Below are 19,984 nucleotides of genomic sequence, written 5' to 3'. Positions count from 1 at the left end.
ATCAGAAGCAGGCTCGAGGCTCTGAGCTGTCAGCACAGGGCTGGAACTCACAAACCATGAGATCATGACCTGAGCTGAAGTTGGACGCTTAACCAACTGAGCCGCCCAGGTGCCCCATTATAGCCTCTTGATTTTCAACATGCTTTTCTCTCTTAAGCATTTGTCTATTCAAATGGCTTCAGTATTCTCTCCAGCTCTCAGTGTTCCCTCCATGAGTGCTTTCAGCTCCTGGAATCTCTTCATGGATAGGCTGTTGGCACTCCCACCTCACCTTCTTTGCTACCCAAACCCACTGGTTCTCCCATCTTTATGGTATTCCTACCCATCCAGTCACCCAGACCTGTGGTCTGCATCCCAGTCAGTTGTTCAAGGCAAGTAGACATGGAAAGAAATGCTCTTCTTCTTGGGCAGAATCCAGCTTTTCCTCTTTGAGGGGCCCATTTCTAGTGTGTGCCATCGCTTCCATGGTGTACCCCAGAAGATAGGAGATGCTCTCATGATGGGAGAGCTACTTTCTGACCTTCTGAAAGGTGACTCACCAGAGAGAGAAAATCCGACTTCTCTAGAGCAACTCAGACTTAGCAACCTCGGGCTTCTCCATGAAACAGAATACACACAACCACTGGGAAACTGAAAACTCAGGCCAGCCTGTGAGAGTCATTCAGTTCTACAGACTTTCAATGGCATTTCTGGTCTTGGATCATTGCTTTGGAACATCTCTTTCTCCACTCCTGCCCTTGAATTTGCTGGTGGAGCAGCAGGGGACACCATTTGTATTGGAGCTGAACCCAAGCCCTGGCTACTTTATCACTACACATGTAACCCTGGTGAGCAGTTTCTGCTCTCTGAACCTCGATTTTTTTCACCTTTAAAATGGATCATAATTCCTACCATCCTCATGGGGCTGTTGTGAGAATCAAACATGATCATGCATATAGGATGTTGAGAAATTTGTAAAGTGCTATAGAGATCAAGGGTAATCCAATATTAGATGTTTATGAAAGCCTATGTTCCTCCTTTATGAATTCTGTCCTCAGTATACCACCTGGGTGATTATTATAATTTTTCTTTAAACAAATTACTTAAAAAAAACTTATTTCTTGAAAAAAACCTTTTAACCCTAAAATATATTAAAATAGAAGGTAAACTGGGGCGCCTAGGTGGCTCAGTCGGTTGAGCATCTGACTTCGGCTCAGGTCATGATCTCACGGTTTGTGGGTTTGAGCCTCACGTCGGGCTCTGTGCTGACAGCTCAGAGCTTGGAGCCTGCTTCAGATTCTATGTCTCCCTCTCTCTCTGCCCTTCCCCCACTTGCACACACGTGTGCATGCTCTCTCTCTCTCAAAAATAAACAAACGTTAAAAAGAATTAACAAAATAGAAGGTAAGTGTAAAAAATATAACAAATATAAAACAACATTATTAAATTCTAACTAGTGCTATTGACTTTTAAAAGGTCTGAGCCTGAGCACTACTCTCTATCATTACTCATCTTTCTGGAACCCTGCAAATGTGTTACATGTAGATAAGAAATGGCATAGAGGGCAGAGGGAGAGCTGTGGATTGAATCTCCTACATTTAATTCATGTTCATCATCTAGCTATGTCACCAGTGCAATTTATTTAATCTCTCTGAATCTTAGTTTACTCATCCGTAAAATGAGATTTCTATAAACATTAGGAAAAAACTATGTAGCACAGTGCCTGGCACATGGCCCGTGTTTGATAAATGCAGTTAATATGCCTGGTGCAAGAGCAAAGCTTCTAGTTTAATCCCTCCTATCAAGGGCAGAACTTACTGAAATTTTTTGTTTTTGGTTCTGAGGAGTATGGAGTGAGTAATACAACTGAGGAGAAAATTTGGGGCCATTTCTCTACTAGCAAAGTAAGGAGGTGAGTTAAAGTGATTAACTGGACCACCCAGATTTTAGAAAGATGGGGAAAATATCAACCAGGAAAGCAATTTCACCCAACAAGACTTTGAATAGACTTATCCACTCTTTCAAAAGAGTGTTCATATTGGGGGTGCCTGGGTGGCTCAGTCAGTTAAGTGTCCAACTTCTGCTCAGGTCATGATCTTGTGGTTTGTGAGTTTGAACCCCAAATTGGGCTCTGTGCTGACAGCTCAGAGCCTAGAGCCTGCTTCGGATTCTGTCTCCGGCTCTTGCTGCCCCCTCCCCTGCTCACACTCTGTGTGTGTGTGTGTGTGTGTGTGTGTGTGTGTGTGTGTCTCAAAAAAAAAATTTAAAAAAAAAGAGTGTTCATGGTGTCAAAGGCTAGGCTAAAATAATAAAGCACCAAGAGGTGGAGATAGTAAGAATTTTTTAAAGAAAGGAGTGCCAAATCTAAGTTTTTGGGATAAGAAGAAATATGATGGGTCCAGGGCCTTCTCAGAATTTCTTGTACTTCAAAGAGTACGTACTTGGCAATGATTCTGCTGCTTTCCTGAGTTTGGTCAACGTGGCTGAGGGAAGGCAAAATTCTTAAAATCCACACAGATGGAACTTTTCCACTGGCCCTATTTTGGTATAAATATTCATCAAGGACTAGAAACTTAACATCGATATTGGTCTGAGCTCTGAGTGGTTTGGACTAAATTTCAGCCAATTTTCAGTTGTCCCTCTGGCTCTTGTCTCTCAGGAGGGCCAACTCTGCTGAGATGTGGCTGCTGTTGTCCAGAGCACTGAGCCAACTGCCTCCCCGGACCATGGAAATCACTGGAGTTTTTTCTCAAGAGACCTCCAGCCAGAAAGAGGGGGCCTCAAGGATCAGATGAAAGTTCAAGTCAGTTGTTTGAAGAAGGGAAACAAATCAAGGCTTGGCTCATCCACCATCCTAAAGCCAATCCTTTCATAGGCGAGCCTGCAGGAAGATAATAAAACTTGGGACCAGACATTAAAAATTCAGTTTGGTTTGGAATGGTGCCTTCCCCAACCCTCTCACTTTCATTTCCTTTTCGTCTCCAGATTCTTCCTAAATCTACCAGAGTCTCCCTCCCATGTCTCTGGCTCTACTCCTACCTTGTCAGTTCTGATCTTGGCCCAGGAGTAAGAAGGTTTTAGAATAAGCCCCATGGTTGAGGATCCCGCTGAGGGACGCTGGTCTCACCTACTCTTTTCCATGTCTGTCTTGTGTCCTCTGCCCTCATGCTCTTTCCTTCTTTCTACCTCCTCAAGATTCTTCTACCAGTTTCCCAAAAAGGTTGTATCATTTTATATTGTCTCTGGCAATGTATGAATTCTAGCTGCTCCACATCCTCGTCAACACTTGCTATTGTCAATATTTAATTTTACTACTCTTCTGGGTATGTAATGCCGTATCATTGTGCTTTTGTGTTTTTCTCAGGAGTAATAAGGTTGAATACCTTTCCCTACACTTATTAGCCATTTAGACATTTTTTTCTGTGACATGCTTGTTCAAATCCTCACCTATTTTTTTTAAAAATTGGACTGCTTTTAAAAAATTGATTTAAATGGGGTGTGCCTGGGTGGCTTAGTTGGTTGAAAGTCCAGCTTCAGCTCAGGTCATGATCTCAGGGTTGGTGAGTTCGAGCCCTGCCTCGGGCTCTGTGCTGACAGCTCAGAGCCTGGAGCCTGCTTCTGATTCTGTGTCTCCCTCTCTCTCTGCCCCTGCCCCACTCATGCTCTGTCTCTCTCAAAAATGAATGTTAAAAAAAGGTAAAAAAATTTGATTTAAAGCAGTTATTCATATATTTTGGATACAATCTCTTGTCAGATATATGTACTGTGAATATTTTTTGTGGATTGTCTTTCACTTTCTTAGTGGCATCTTTTAATGAAAGCAAGTTATTGGTGACCAGCCTTCTTTTTTTTTTTTTTTTTTTTTTTTAAAGGAGGCTTCATGCCCAGCATGGACCTCGATGTGGGACTTGAACTCATAACCCTGAGATCAAGGCCTGGGCTGAGATCATCAGTTGGACACTTAACCAACTGAGCTACCTAGGCTTGTGCCCCCTTCATATTTATATTTTGAGCATTCCCTCTAGATGGTAAAGTCACCAGGATATAAAATTTAGACTACTTTGTTACTGTTCTCGCATTCCATATAGTAAGCTATGACAACTTTGCAAATAATTTTAAAAGCTTTTAAAAAAGATATTACCTCTGTTTATCAAGGTTTTCTTCTTTTCCTCCTTAGCCTTTTCTGATTTCTTATCATACCTCCACACCTCCACCCTTTATAAATCAGGTACTTTGTGTATAGAACAGTGCTGATTTTTCATGAGTATTTAGGACACAGGTTTGGAGTTCTTAGTTCTTAGAGTTGCCTATCCCCTCCTCTTTTGCCATGTTTTTCCACTTTAAAAGCTATCCTCCAAGAAATAGGATAGTTTGGTGGCATAGAAGTGACCTTCCCAATTGGGTGAGATTTTAAGGAGAGGTAAATAACCTGCTTAAGTGGAGGTCACCAAACTCATGCCAAAACAAAACATGGGGGCTGTCTGTTGGCCATCTCACTTGGCTAAAGGCTGACACCAGGTCCCCCAGAAGCCAGGAACTAACCCAGGAAACAGATGCTTTGACCTTAATCCTGAACAACATGTAGCACTTGGTCAGTTACCAGAACAGGAACGTTAGGAAAAAGTGGTCATCACATCCTTGCACTGAGGAGCTAGGGAAACAGAAGCAATGGGAAGAGGTTGCAGAGACAGATTTTAGCTCACAACGAGGAGGAGTTGTCTCATAAGCAGAGGAGTTCAACAGGTCTCCTCGGGAGCTGCAAGTGCTTGTCAGTGGTATTCTCAGAGCATCTGCCTGTCGTGTCCAGTTCATCTGATGTTTAAGGATGGGACAGTTGAACAAAATAAAGTTTTAAAAGTTTTTCTGAACCTGAAATGCTATGATACCTCAAATTCTTATCCCACCTCTTCTACTCACTAGCTCTGTGACCTGGAACAAGTCACCTAACCTGCTAGATCTGTTGTTTCCTTGTCTGTTAAATAAGGAAGGTGACCAGGGTGCCTGGGTGGCTCAGTCGGTTAAGCATCCGACTTCAGCTCAGGTCACGATCTCACGGTCCGTGAGTTCGAGCCCTGCATCGGGCTCTGGGCTGATGGCTCGGAGCCTGGAGGCTGCTTCCGATTCTGTGTCTCCCTCTCTCTCTGCCCCTCCCCTGTTCATGCTCTGTCTCTCTCTGTCTCAAAAATAAAATAAAACGTTAAAAAAAAATTAAAAAAAAAATAAGGAAGGTGACCTAGGGAAACTCTGAAGCCCTTTCGACCTCTTAAAAATTAATTGTAGTTGCTGAAGTATTCACTACAAGCATTATTAAAATAAATGTATGATGATTTCCCTTGTGATGGCCCCAGCCCTGGGCTGGGTCCAAGGAAAAATAAAGGTGAGTGACAACAGCCATTCTAGGTAGCATGAATCTTAATTATGGGGTGTCTCCCCCCCACGGGCTGTTCAGGCCTTTGGCTGTGTAGGAGGACAGACTCTAGAGGAAACACAGCTTTTCCATCAAACTTCACCTCTTCCCAGGTTCTTCTCAGGTCCACACATAGCAATGATCTCCATAATTTCATTTTCCAGATAACTGGCAGGGAATCATCTGGAATTTTTCTTTTACATGCCATATACAACTGACAAAAATCAAGAACAATCATCCCAGTGACATTTTGACATCCAAACCATGTGTTTTTCATTTTGATGCCTCATCTGCTCTACCACATGGCAACAAGGAACCCACATTGTCAAACCAAGTGAGAAATCTGAAGAAATGGACAAAAGCAATTGGTGTGATGGCAGATTCTCCATCCTATTAACCAACTTCCTGCATTTCAAAAGGCTGATTTTCTTTCTGTTAGTTCATTAAGGTGTCCTACTTGGGATTTCTTTTCCTCTAAGTATCATTTATGGTTTCAGAGTTTAAAGGTGAATAAAACTCGGGGAGCAAAACTGCTGCCTGTGGTGCTCTGGATTGTTTTCATGTTCTGCTCACATGTGCTGTGTGCTGAATTTCACAGTGTGTGTGTGTGTTCCTTTCTTCCCATTTCTATTGCATAATCTCAGGTCTCTGAATCTAAATCTTCCTGCAAAACTTCAAACTCGACGGGGGTGAGTTTGCCAGATCTCCTTTGCTGAGAGTCTCAAGCCACTGCCATAAAGCTTTCTGTGTGCCCGTCTGACAGGGTTTGTATCCTCATCACCCGAAATATTTTGGTTGAGAGGCAAGAGGAGCAAGTTCTCAGAAGAGAAAACAAAAGCTGCAGATGTAGGGATGGATGGATACACAGAAATGTATTTCTCTGCAATTCAAGATGGATGATATTCCCTGAGTTAGAAGTCAGGTAGGATGGACAGTATACGTGACGTACTTGGAAAGCATAAAACTAGACCATGACCCGATCCTAACAGCTCATTTATCTTTGTCTCTCAACACTCAGCTCAGATGTCACCTCCTGGGTAAGCCTTCCCTGACCTCCCAGGTGGGGTTAAGTACTGCCTTTTCTGATCCCCCTCACTTCCATACTCCTACCTCTGGTCAAGGTCTTCAGGGACTGTTTCTTCTTGAATGGCCGGACTGGCTGCTCCTCTTCTGAAACCATCAGCTTCTGGGACTCTTTTCCTTCTATTTTTCTACTTATCAGCTTAGCTCCTGGCATATCATAATTGCATATATGTTTGCACAAACTAAATTCGTTTTTTTTTTTTTAAGTTTATTTTGAGAGAGAGCACACAGGAGCAGATGGGGGAAAGAGAGAGAGAGGAAGGGAAGAAGGGAGGGAGGGAGAGCATCCCAAGCAGGCTCCATGCTGTCAACACGAAGCCCCATGTGGGGCTCAAATTCACCAACTGTGAAATCGTGACCTGAGCCAAAACCAATGGTCAGATGCTTAATCGACTGAGCCACCCAGGCGCCCCTATATATGCACATATTTGTGTATATGTATATAGAGTACTGTTAAAGCTTGATTTTGACAGAGGTCTTAATGTATTTGGGCTCTTTTGGTTGTCTGACACAAAGGCATTCCCTCTTAGAATAATGTTCTAAATGCATAAAATATGTAGGATTACAGAGGAAACCATTATTACTGAAACAGTATCAATAGATAAAAACAGATCTATGATTTAGGAACACACATGCCTTTATTAAGTTATTAACAAGACTCAGCAGTGGATTTATTGTTATTCCAGAATATGGATAAGCATAAGTGGTACATTAGACATCTATCTAAGCTGTAATAGGATATGAAAGTATCAGATTTCCACTGGTATCAAGGGCATAGGGCCTACATCCAGCTATCTTTTTCTAATGTAAATATCTTGTTCAATAGCTTTATTTGGTTAAAAAGACAAGTCGGGCTGCTAAGCTATCTGGGCTTTTGCCTTCCATCATAACTGAAGAAAAAGCTGAATCAGATAGAGGCTGGGTATATTGGGATGCGATTTTTCCTCATTTACATTCCTTGATACCCTCAATTCTATCCACAGATCCCTGGTTAAAAACCTCTCCTCCATCTGCTAGCAAGATTTAAAAATTCCCTTGACTTCCTCTACAATAAGCCCACAAATGCTGACCCCTGCCCACATTGGGGCCAGATCTCCCTTAAGAAGGACACTGGCTGGCATCAGTGCCAGGGTTGGGTAGGGAGCACAGGAATGTCTCATCAGGTGGGTGGCTCTCTTCCAGGATGAGGGCAGGGCTGGGCTCCTCTCTCCCTCCACTTCTTCTAGCCAATGGATTAGCCAGGCCAGTCACCTTGGTAGTCCACCTCATGAATCAGTACCTGGACATGTCACTTAGTCATACAGCCCAAATAGATGCTGTCTTCTTAAGGGCAGGTTATGGGGTGTTAGCCAGCCAAGAGACCTTTCTCTGTGCTCCTGTCCTTTGGTGCCCTTGCCATCAACACCACTAAGGACAAGAGCCTGGGTGTTGGGCTGCATCTGAGGACATAGGCTGAGCACAGACGATCTGTCTTCTTCCATGTCTGCAAGGCAGCTGAAGGGGCTGCTCGTTACCAGTAGCACCTGAGAGCTGCCAGTATGCCCCTTGCCTCAGACTTCTCATCACTAAACTGCCTGTTTAAAATGCAGTAACTGGGAGAATTATCATACTTGTTCTACTGTTGCACTGTAGACATGACTGGGGTTGGTTGTGGCTCAAATGTGTGCAGTGCTGGGAAATATGAGGGTGGGTAGCAAAGGAGAAGAGGTAGGTGTGTGTGTATACACCTGAGTGCTACAGATGGTCATGGAACACACAAATCCTAGGACACTGACATTATTTGGCCTTTATCCTACCTTTATGAGAAATGCATTTGAGCAGACTCAAGTTTATGTGGCAGGGACCAAAACTTGTTTTATTCATTGTCTTTTATTCAGTGCTCAGCACGGTGCTTGGCACATGACAGAAGCTAAATAAATATTTGCTAAATGAAGAAATGACTGACCATTACCCTGATTTATAAGCAAGACATCTGAGACTTGGTGAGAGGAAGTCCCTGTGTAAGATCACATGGCTGGTGCCAATGACTGGTCTCAGGCAAGGGGAGGGCTCCTTTTTAGAAGTGGAGCAACAAATACGCAAAGCAAATTGTTGCCATTGTCACGATTTTGCATATGATGCTGCCTGAGTATATTTATGGCTAAGTCTAAGTTTAGCTACAAAGAGAAGGTCCTGCAATCTGATATCTTGGAAGCCACATGTGACATGACGTAGGTAAGCTGAACTTGGTTTAACTACCTATGGGATTTCTGTGCTGTACTGATGAGAGGGGATACCAGTAACAGCAAGAGGAAATATTTTTTGAGGCATCCAGGCACTTTTCGTGCTTTATCTCGTTAACTATTGTTTACATGTAGAACTATTGTTAACTCGCTTTCTCAAATGGGGAACCCGAGGTCCAGAGAGGAAAAGCAACTTGGCAGAGATTACAGACCTAGCAAATGGCAGAACCATGAGTCACATCTAGATCTCCATACTTGCAAAGGCTGTGTGTTTAACCGCTTCTCAGTTGGCCTCTAAATCATGTGGCCAAAGCTAAATTCATAGCCAAAACGTTCACTTGACCTTCTGAAGTTTGAGGGTATGAAGTTGACGTGAAATTAGAGTCCTCTGGGCATGGAAGTGACAGAATAGAGAAGATCCCCTTTTCTCCTGCATTCATAAAAGATGCTGTGAATCAGTGCATCTTTTGGTTATGTCTCAGGTAAATCTTGGACATGTTATTTCTCCCCTGTGTCCCAATTGCCACACAAAGGATCGCTAGATTCAGCTCAGCTCTTTTAAATGATTCATTTGCATTTTTCTCCAAAGATTAATTTGATAAAGAACCTCATGTTTTAAAACACAAGGAGAAAAAAAATCCATAAACATATCATGTGGATTTGAAACAGCCGCCATGGGCTGGACCCCAGTCCTCTTTCGTTCTTCCAAAGAGTGACGTGCCAAATGGAGCCTTTGCTTTTCGCCCCCCTCAGCAATCTTATTTCCTTTTAAAGCATGTCCTGGTGGGGGCTTGGCTGTGTTTTGCTTGGTCCTGATTCACGTGTTATTGGGTAGACCATGAGTCAGGCTGACCAGGCATGTAGAGATACACATTCCAGAGGTCAAGCTTATCCCCAGGCTAGAATTTCCTGGAAGCTCTGGGACTGGGATCTCTAGGATTTATTTTTATTTTTATTTTTATTTTTTTGGCCAAGGGTCACTGCTTCTTCAGTAATTTCAGGATATTATTGTATGCTTCCTTAGATTGCCTCCCTACTAGCCCCCTCCCTTGAGAGTTATACCAGACTTCTAGAAAACCAGGAACCAGGAGAAATCTAGAAAACCCTTGTTCTATATCTGGAAATGGCTTTGACTTGATGTGGGTGACAGTATAGTGACCAAGAGATACCAGAGAGGCACAAATGCCTGGTAACATTTGGTAAATACTGGGTAATTCCTGAATCAGACTAGTAAGGTGTAGAGGGACTTTGATCTCTGAGTGGAGCTCTCGCTGATAATCACAGCTCCCCTCCACCAGACTGCTACTTCTGAGGAAAGCCTTCTTATTTTTTTCTTAGAGTGGAAAGAGGTTAAGGTTTGGGACCAGAGAAGACTGGGTTTGAGTTTGTAACCTGCCATCATATAATCACTTAAACTTAATCTTAATTTACTCATGTGTAGAAAGGATATTCAAATTTTTGCATGGTAGTCTTTAAGGCTAAATGGGATGTGAGAAAATGTCAGGCACCCGCATGTACTCAAGAGATGTCTTTCCCTCCTCTCTTTTGTCTTTCCTCGAATTTGTCTATGCTAGCAGACAATGAAGCAGTCTTCCTGGAGAGTCCTTAGGGGACAGGAGTCCAAATAAATGATAAAAGATCAAACATGTCCCTTCTGAGAGAAAATGTAAAAGGGTTTGCTTCTCATATAAAACAGCAGACAATGAGCAAAGAGTTGATCTGGAAGTTTGACAAAGCCTTGTAATTGTATTACCGTTTCTGTTTTTGTGAAACCACCATCAAATTTCCACATCAGATATTTAGGCTTAGATACCAAGTATAAATGTTGGCCACTGAAAGAATCTCAGTGCACATAATGAGACCCAACTTCTTGTTTAATGCTTTCTATAAAAGTTTTATAGAAAGCATTTCTAGAACTTCTGCAGATCCATGCCATTGATATGTATGAAGCTCCAAGAATAGGTTTAGGACACCCTAGACATTCCATGTGGAGTTAAAGAAATATCATCATCTTGAGCGACTCCTATAGAAGTGGTTGGTGGCCCTGCACCTGGCAAGATCATGGCAGCTGCCAGCCAAATCCTCTTCCCAACAGCAAATGAAAAGGAGGGGGGTGGTACTTCCAAAGGAAGGCACTTAAAGGACAACAGCTGTCTCTTCCTTCTGGATGTCCTGAAGAGCTGTTCCACAATTCTACTTTCAGTGGGACAAGGTTTTAGGCCTGTTTTCCATAATCCTTTGCTATTTGGGAGACAGTCTGGTGTACTGGAAAGGTCAGTGGACTGGAGGGAAAAGGAAGACTGGTTCTCCTTCAAGGTCCGCTACTTCCTAGGAAAGGTGACCTGTCCAAAGTCACCTGGTAAAGAAATGCCTGCAGTTATTATCATGACTCAACCCCTGCCAGAAAACTTCTCATAATAAATATTTCAATGGTGTTGGATGAACCCTAGGGAGATAAGAACTCCCAAGATCTATGCTCATCATGACAGATTTCCACTTTATTATTCACACGCTATTTTGAATGTGTAAGTTGGAAAGCAAAAATGAATCTCCTTTCCAAAATCAAATTGAATACCTCTTCAGGAGACCTGCTGACTCCAGCAGGCTGTAGGAGGAATTATTCCCTCACCTTTCTGTCCTTACCTTATTCTCACCAGAAGTGGCAGGCATGGGGGTGGGAAAGAAAGAGGCACACGTGAGCCTGTGTCACTGTCCCTCCTTCCTGGTCCCCAGCTTTTGCTGGACTCAGCCTATTCTTTTTCTTCCTGTCACCTTTGGCTAGTTAATGTGGAAAGAGGATCAAACCACAGGAACTTCAGAGGGAAATACCGAAGTCCTTTTCCCTCTGTCCTGCTTATAGAATGGTGGATAGGCCCTGGCTAAGAGGAGGTCTTGGAGCCTAGATGGCTGAGTGTAAAGCCTGGAGATGGTCTGTGATTAAGCCTTTCCTTGCCCCCCACCACCCCAGGTGGTGGATGCACTGGTGAAAGTCCATCAGCAGCCGCCAACCCCACATATTCACACAGGTCTGCACAAGATGACAAGCATCTGCAATTTGCCAAGTAATGGCTTCAGCATCTGTTTTCAGAGATCCTTTAAGAAGGACTTGGATAATTTGTCTTTCTTTTTTAAAAAGGCTCTCCTTGGGGCCAAGTTCCTTATACACCTATGGGCATGTCTCCACTGCCTTGGCTATAAAGATCTTTAAGTGACAGCCTAGTATATTTTTAAGATTGAAGGAGCCAACGACAGTTCTTGAGGAGCTGTGTTTACATTGGATCGGCTCGCTCAGGCAACATGCCAGCAGTTTTGCACGCTGCAGGAACTGGAGGTGAAAGCAGGAAGCGCTGAGGGCAGAGGAGAGGATGAAGCCGGGGGACAGGAAAGCCAGGAGGGAGGGGATGCAGATGAGGATGTGGGGAGACGCCCAGCTGAACCTGGCAATGCACTTAGAACCATCATGTAATCCTCTTCTGACATTGTGTTGAGGGGTGAAAACAGAAAAAACTGGCTCCCTTTGGAGCCAATCCACTGGCACATGTACAGTCAACAGTGAACATGCTCTTAGATCTCTTTGTTCTAGTCCTTTCTAAATTCCTGCAAGTGGCTCCTTGGCAGCCAATAGGCCTGTATTCTTGCAAAGCCTAATGGGTTTCGGCACATTTTCTCAGCAATCTCACGTAAGGAGCTGGACCCCTCTGGGGCTAAGTTTCCTTGTCTAAAAAGTGAAAAGAGCTCCATGTCCCTTTTCAGGCCTAAAATTCTATGACTCCAGAGTGAGATGACTGGTGATCTCTGTTCCCTGTAAGCAGATTTTATATCTGTTGGGGGGAGAATGAAGACAAGATCAATGTTCAACTTATCAAGACTGAGCTGGGGCGCCTGGGTGGCCAGTCGGTTGAGCGTCTGACTTCAGCTCAGGTCACGATCTTGCGGTCCGTGAGTTTGAGCCCCGCGTCAGGCTCTGGGCTGATGGCCCAGAGCCTGGAGCCTGCTTCCGATTCTGTGTCTCTCTCTCTCTGCCCCTCCCCCGTTCATGCTCTGTCTCTCTCTGTCTCAAAAATAAATAAATGTTAAAAAAAAAAAAAAGACTGAGCAACTGGCTTTGGTTCAGCTGAATAAAAATTAGTTGCTATTGAGATGAGATAGTCATAAAGAAAAGCATGTCCTTTATCCACCAAAAGACTCCTTTCAGCATTCACACACCCATCGAAATCTACCATTGCCAACCAATACTACTCCTACCACTACGCCTACTACTACTAGCTAACTCTGAAAGCTGCTGTGCTGAGCCTGTCATATACATTATCTCATTTAATGACCACGGATACTTTGGGAGGTAGGTGCTGTGACCGTCTCTCCAATTTTCAGATAAGGACACAGACTCAGAAGTTAATTCGCTTGCCCAAGAGCACATAGCTAGTAAGTGGTAGAGTTGGGGTAGGAACCTGGATCTGGTTACAAGAACAGCAGTACCAGTATTCTTAAATTTGCTTAATCAACAACAGAATAAATCCGCAGTAGTGGTTGATTCCACTAAAAGAAATGGCATTTGGCCTTCAAGGCCCTTTATTACCAAGGAATGTTGACTATGCTCAGGGAACTTTCTGTGCTAGGACACCTTCTCTTTCCCAGTAGAAAAAAAACAAATGATGGCTCAAGAGTAGCCATTGGGAGCATTTAACTTGGCACAGATGAGAGGAGGCAGGTAACTGTTCCTAAGGTCTGCCACTAACTAGGTATGTGATCCTCAGGAGCCACTCTGTCAGATTGGTTAGACAGTCTCTAAGGCTACTCCGGGTTCTGGATTTTATGTTCTCCTGAAGACCTTTTTATGACTTCCCAGCTGCTAAGGATTCCTCGTATCCCTCTTCCCTTTGGGGGTAGGGCAGCAGAGACAGTTTGTGTGCCATTTTAAACCATTTCTCATTTTGTAAATGCATCTCTTGCAGCTCCAAGAGTCTAATGAAATGGTTTCAAAATGCCTACGTGTGATTAGGCATCCTGAAGCCAAATGTTATACCCCCCGCCCTGCTGCTGCAGATTTAAAGAGTAAATATGCAATAAAAGCTTTTCAGCATGCTGTTGGTATGACAGTGTTTAATCACTATTATAAAGTTCAACAAAGAGAAGTTCTCTCCCACTCCCTTCTTTTCCCTTGACTTTTTGAGTTGAAGACTTTGGTTAATCTACATAGTGGTGACCGTTCTCCTCATTGCCACAGTCCCAAGAGGTTAAAAAAAAAAGTCCACTCTTTCATCTCTACCCACCACATTCCTTCTCTAAGCCTGTAATTGGATCTAAATGGAAAATAAACCCTTTGCAGGCCAAGGAAGTTGGCACTAGAGGGTGACAAGAAGGAGAACATGTTCCACCTCTAATCCAGATAATCACACTCTCCGATGCAAAGGAAAATAAAAACAAGGCTTCCTCCAAGCTGTGGCTTTGGCTTTCAGTAAGGAGGAGGGTTTCCATGTACTCTGCCTTACTTCAGACATTATCTATCAGTCAACATGTAGTAAAACCACCCCCAAATCACCTGACTTTGTAGAGGACAGTGGGAGCTCTGCCCCTTTAGCCCTAAACTCTTTTACCTCAGCTGAATTTGGGGAGGCAGTTCAGGCACACAAATGTCCGGCTGCTACAAGTTAAAAAACATTCATGTACAAAATGTACTGTCCGCGAACACTATGGTCTTAGCTGGACAGATATTCAGTGGTTCCCCGGTAGTTTATTGAGTCCTGCTGTGTATGGTATGCTGTGCTGGAACAGAGATGAACCAGAAAGGTTTGCCTTCAAGGAGTTTAGAAAGATGTGTAAAGAAATAAGAGCAGTGCGTGCGGGACTCACTACTAGGTAGAAATTAGCAGGTATCTTACCAAGATCTAAAGTGTTCTGAGAATTCCATAGAAGGAGAGACGACCTGATTCTCCAAATAGTCTGGCAAATGTGATGGGACACGGTAGGTTCCAGAGATGCCCTGATTAAGTCTGACTTGGTGAACACATTCAGAAAGGTCTGCAGGACTCTGTGTGGGAGTCTGGGGCAGGACAGCTATGTAATGGTGCAGCAATAAATCAGATGCACGAACTGTGTGGCTCTAAGTATCTGGCTTGCATTTTTATTTTGAGTCGGACATGGGTTTGGGGTTTTTTGTTTGTTTGGTTTTGGTTTTTTGCCTCTCATCCTACTCCACAGTTAATGGCAGATGTCTAAGGAGGACTCTGCCCGCAAGAGTTTAAAAATGACTGCTTTGGGAGATTAACCCATAGTGTATCATTACTGATACAACTGCTGGGAGGGAGGCGAGGTCTATTATCCCCCAAACTGGAGACAAGGAAAATGAGGCACAGAAAAGTGACTTGGTCAAAACAGTATAGCTAAAAAGGGGCAGGGCCAGGGTTTCAGAGCCTAAGGCTTTCCTTACCCTGTGTTGCCTGCTGGAACCAATGCTCCATAACCCTGGGCTTTTGTTTCTCCACTGGCTTAGACTGTCTGTCTCTCTGTTCCTTTCCAGCTCACTTGCCCTCTAAGTCTCTGACCTGTGCCCTCTCCCAACTGCATCCAGGTAAGTAGCTGGTGGGTGTTGGAGCTACAGGCACAGCTGAGGGCCTCTCCTGCAGTAATTCACCCGTGACCTTCTGGGCTCTGGGCCAGCCCTTCCTGAAAGGGAAACGTGCAGACCCTGGGGACAGAAATTAGTTCCCCTGTGCTGGCACTGCTGCCATTGCCAACATCACCAACTAAAGAAACGTGTGTGTGTGTGCGCGCGCGCGCGCGCGCGTGTGTGTGTGTGTGTGTGTGTGTGAGCGAAAAACACAAAATACTAGGAGGACAGACAGCCAAAGGGGAGATTCCTTGTGAGTAAATGTTAGTCTCCCCCAAGCCTTCACCTCAATTCCGGAGGTGGAAGATGGGGTGGGAGGAGGTAGGATTTTTTTTTTCCCCCTCGTTTCAGACAACAGAATTACTCTTAAAAAGAAAAAAAAGTTTTATTTAAATTTTAATTAGCATCACCGAAGAACTAAGATTCTTTGCAAATACTTTACACAATGGCTTTTAAGAGTAAGTTTTAGGGTGTGTGCCTGTTGGCTCAAATATGTATTCCCAACTTGTTTTCTGGGAAGTCTTGGAATTTAATGAATTTCCTTCTACTTACGTCTGGGGAAGTCTCCGCGAAACCTGGGAGAGGGGCACAAGGAAAAGGTAGAATGTGGGTTAAGTACAGACAGATAGCAGCTCACCTTCTGAACTCCTGGGTTGAGGTCCTTAGCCACCTTTGCCATCTTCTGTGGTGCAGGAACAGCGCCTGGCTTCTCGGCAGAGGCGCTAGGGCGCGCAGCGGGGACAGCGCTGGCTGAATGGCCAGGTTCGCGGGCCCAGGGGGAGCTCTGCGCTCAGCCCGGCGCCGCGAGGTCCTTTAATTGGAGAGCGGGACTCCCTCTAAAACCGCGCCAGCCAATCCTCGGGAGCGCTCGCGCTCGGCCAGCCAATCGCAGCGCGCGGCTCAACCCCCTCCCTCTGGGCGGCCAGGGCCGCGCTAGGCGGCTGCTGCGGCGCGAGCACTGTCCTGACGTCAGTGCGGCCGCGGCCCCTGCCGGTCCGGGCGGCTCTCATCAGTCCCTCGAGTGAGCGGCAGGAATCCGTCCCCACGCCCTTCTCCTTTAAAGGACAACGGGCAGAGGGTGGGGCGGGCTGCTGGGCCCCGCGATCCATTCAGGTCAGAGGGGAGAGTGATCAAACTGGTAGGCCGAGGTATTTTTAGTGAGCTGGGTCCAAAAATAAATGCTGAGCGTGTTCCTCTTCCCACCCTTTCTGCCTTGTTCTGGAGGGGGGGGGGGGGGGGGGGTGTGTTGCGGGGCGAGGCGGGGGAGGCAGGTGGTATTCAGCCTCACCGACTGGGCCTGCTAACTTTCCCAAACCCGGGCAAGTCCTCCCTCCAGTGAGCAGACAAGAGGTGAGAGTCCAGCGGAGTTAAGTTTTTTTTGTTTTTGTTTTTAAATGGAGGTTTCTAAATTATATGAATGTGCCTTCCATAAGTTGTGTTAGAGTACACCCTCCCAATTCAGCGAGGAGGAGAATACAATTCTGATTTTAAATAAGCGCTGAGATGCACATTTTCTTTCTAGTTTCGTGAGTACTTAAGGTGTTCTTGTTGCCGTGATGATAATGACGGTGATTTTCACTTGCATTTGGTACATGAGGACACAGGATCAGAGAGGATAACTGGTCCAAAGTTGAACTCTTCAGCAAGGCTTTAAAATCTGAGTTAGTGAGAGTGAGCACTTACCTGGGAAGAAAGGGCATGGGATTATAGCAAGCCATAAACCAGGAAATTCTAGTTAAACTCAGAAAATTGGGTTATGGAGATCTGGACCAGCAAGCTTCCATCTGTGGATTTCTCACATCCGTGGGGCAAAGTGTCTGGCCACGTCTAGCATAATAGGTCCTGTAAGACATTATCAGCCAGGTCTTCCCTCGCAGTGCCGTGCTGTGTGCCTATAACTCCACATCTCTATTAAGCAGGTTCTACAAACCTGGGGTCCTGGGGGCATTTTCCCTGCCCGGACAGAGGACTAAACCCCAACCCCTTTTTACCCTGGGGAGAATACTAATGTTTCGTCAGGTTTTTGGTCCTGTAACTCACTGCCAGAAATGAGTACCCGCTTCTACCAGGACTCAGGTGGGCTAACATAAACCAGGTTGCAGGGAGACTGAAAGGGTTGGGGGGGGGAGTGGTCTCAAAGTACTTTATGTGACTTATTTGGGAGGATGGGGGAGCTGCAGGTCACATTCTAGGGCTTCCTCTCTTATTGGAGATACTTTCCTTCTTAAAACCTCCTCCAGTTTGGTTGTTAACATAACATCATCATCCCCAGCAATCCCAAATCTTAACCAATGATCCCAAATTATGATTCCTTTTTTACATTCCTGGAAAATGCTGGCTTTCTGTTCGTGATTCCCCATTTTCCTCCTTCGTGGATCTGCTGGAATTGATGTTTGTCTTGCTTGCTCCCAGCTGTAGCCCCAACACCTAGCATGTGACAGACACTTGGAACACATGTGTTGAATGAATGCAGGTTGGGTTCTGTCTTTTAATCAGCAGTGAGCAGGCAGGCAGGGCTAGGAAGAAACGGTGCAGTGCTACACCTGGTTTAGTTTGTCCAAACTTCCAAGGTGGGCTGCACAGTAAACCCGTGTATAAATAAACGGTGGCCAACAGAAGACTGGCCTGAAAGAGTTTCCATGTGAATAGCCCATTCAGTAGCAAATCCTAGGAACAAAAGTGCTGAACTGGGAAGTCATGCCAGAAGCCTTTGTATTTCAGAGTTACAGGAACAGAAGCCAGGAGAATAACAAAGACAGGCTTTATCCCTAGCAAACTGGGCAGAAGCCTTCTCAGTGAAGTCATTTCTCACTCCTTTCCCAGCCACCCTTTTGCCCCATCTTGAGAAATTATTGTTTCATGGAATAATTCTAATTTATTAACTTTAACACTGTGTAGCTCCAAACACATGACCCTCTTCCTCTCCATATTTTTACCCTTGGCCCCAGTGTCATTTAAGGAGGCAGATATTGTGGCTCTTGTGAGAATCAGGAGCTACTGCTTGGGGTGGCGCAGTCTCTTTTTTCTGGAAAATAACCTGTTGTGGGCAGAAAGGCACCCCCCCCCCCCAGTCCCTGCTTAGTACTTATTCTGTCCCCAGCTAAAGATGCTGACTTTGACTCTTCAAACCCTTCTCTTGAGCCAAATGTTCCAGGGGACCTATAGTTCAGAGTCTTGGCTGGATAGCTGGACAGACTATTATATTTTTGGACTGTTCTGGAAAAAGGAGGAAATGTGACCATTACACCTCAGCTTCACTCTAGCTCTGAGATCCTTTTGCTTCTGTTTGGAAGAAAGTGGACTGTCATTTCTAGGTAGGAACAGTGAGAGATCTTATTTTCCCAATGCTCATTGCTTTGTGGTGCTGGGGCTTATCAGAAGCTTCATTCATCCTTTAAGCAATTTGGGGGCACCTGCCTTAGCCAAGCCCTGTGCTGGGTACTGGGGACACCCCAGGTACATAAACTAATCCTTCCTTTTCAAGAATGTTTTGGTGTCATAAACATCACTGGAGCTCTCCAGCTGACAAAGTTCTTCTCTTACTTGAAGTTCAAGACAATCACAGAATACTTCTAATTATTCCATAATAATTCTAATTATTTTTCTGGGAGAAAAATGGAGATATTGGACAGTCAAGCTCTATCCAGGGTCACATAGCCAGTAAGTGGCAGAGCTAAAATTTGAACTCAGGATTTCTAACTCCAAACTGTGTCCTTTCAACTGTACTGCTTTACCGGCTCAAATGAATCTTAAGGATTGATTATGGGGAAAAAGTTAAGCACTTGAAAATGGTGTTGTTGTTATTGTCATTACCAATGGGTTTGTCCTAACTGGGACTTTTCACTCTGTCTCCTGCCCTTTTCATTGTTCACTCATTCATTCATTCAACAAACATTGAACTGAGAACTACAATGGGTTAGGAGGCCCTGAGCTGAGATATGGCACACCATGAATAAGACAGAAAAGGTTCCTGCCCTCACACAGCTTCTATTCTAGTGGAGGGAGACAGGCATTAATCAGGTGAACAGATAATTAGATAAGGCAATTGAGGATGGCAGTGATTGCCTTGGAGGAAGTACATGGAAAAGACATTCACTCGATATGTAGTCCTTTCACGTCAGATGGTCCAGGAAGGCCTGACTGAAGGGATCATGTGAGCTAAGACCTGAAGAAGGAGAATGAGTCATCTGTGAGTAGAGTCTCCATGGAAAGAACATTTCAGAAGGATGGAGTCATAAGTGAAAAGACTCTAAGGGGGGTACAGGTTTTCTGTGTCTGAGAGATCATAAGGTTGCTGTGGTTGGAGGGCAGTGAGGGACAGGGAGAATACATCAGGGGACCTGAGAGGTATTTGGTAACTGGATCACATTGGACCTTGCTATGGAGGCTAAATTCTTTTCTGGGAAGAGTGGGAAATTATAGGTCAGTGCTTTCCATGTAAGACATAATGTGTGCCAAATAAGTCATTTAAACATTTCTAGTAGCCACATTAAAAAAAGGTAAAAGGAAATGGGTGAACTATTTATAACATGTTTTAGTTAACCCAGTATATCCAGAAGGTTGTCATTTCTACCTGTGATTGATATACAGTATTACTGAGACATTTTACATTCTTTTTTTGGTACTGTGTCTTTGAAATCTGGTGTGTGTTTTATACTTTCAGTACACCTGTGTTGAGATTAACCA

The 19,984-nt window shown here is 44.4% G+C and overlaps 1 protein-coding gene across 1 annotated transcript in view; it reads right to left on the bottom strand.

The window, feature by feature from the left end:
- LMCD1 (LIM and cysteine rich domains 1) overlaps positions 1-16,120 on the bottom strand; it is a 58,174-nt gene extending 42,054 nt beyond the window's left edge. The window contains exon 1 of the mRNA XM_049640905.1: positions 15,936-16,120. Within this exon, the coding sequence (XP_049496862.1) occupies positions 15,936-15,977 (42 nt within the window). The 5' untranslated portion in view covers positions 15,978-16,120. The remainder of the gene's footprint in view (positions 1-15,935) is intronic.
- Between the last annotated feature and the right edge of the window lie 3,864 nt (positions 16,121-19,984).

This window comes from Panthera uncia, chromosome A2 (assembly GCF_023721935.1).
Source record: "Panthera uncia isolate 11264 chromosome A2, Puncia_PCG_1.0, whole genome shotgun sequence".
Taxonomy (NCBI): Eukaryota; Metazoa; Chordata; class Mammalia; order Carnivora; family Felidae; genus Panthera; species Panthera uncia.
This window is presented reverse-complemented; position numbering and strand designations above follow the sequence as displayed.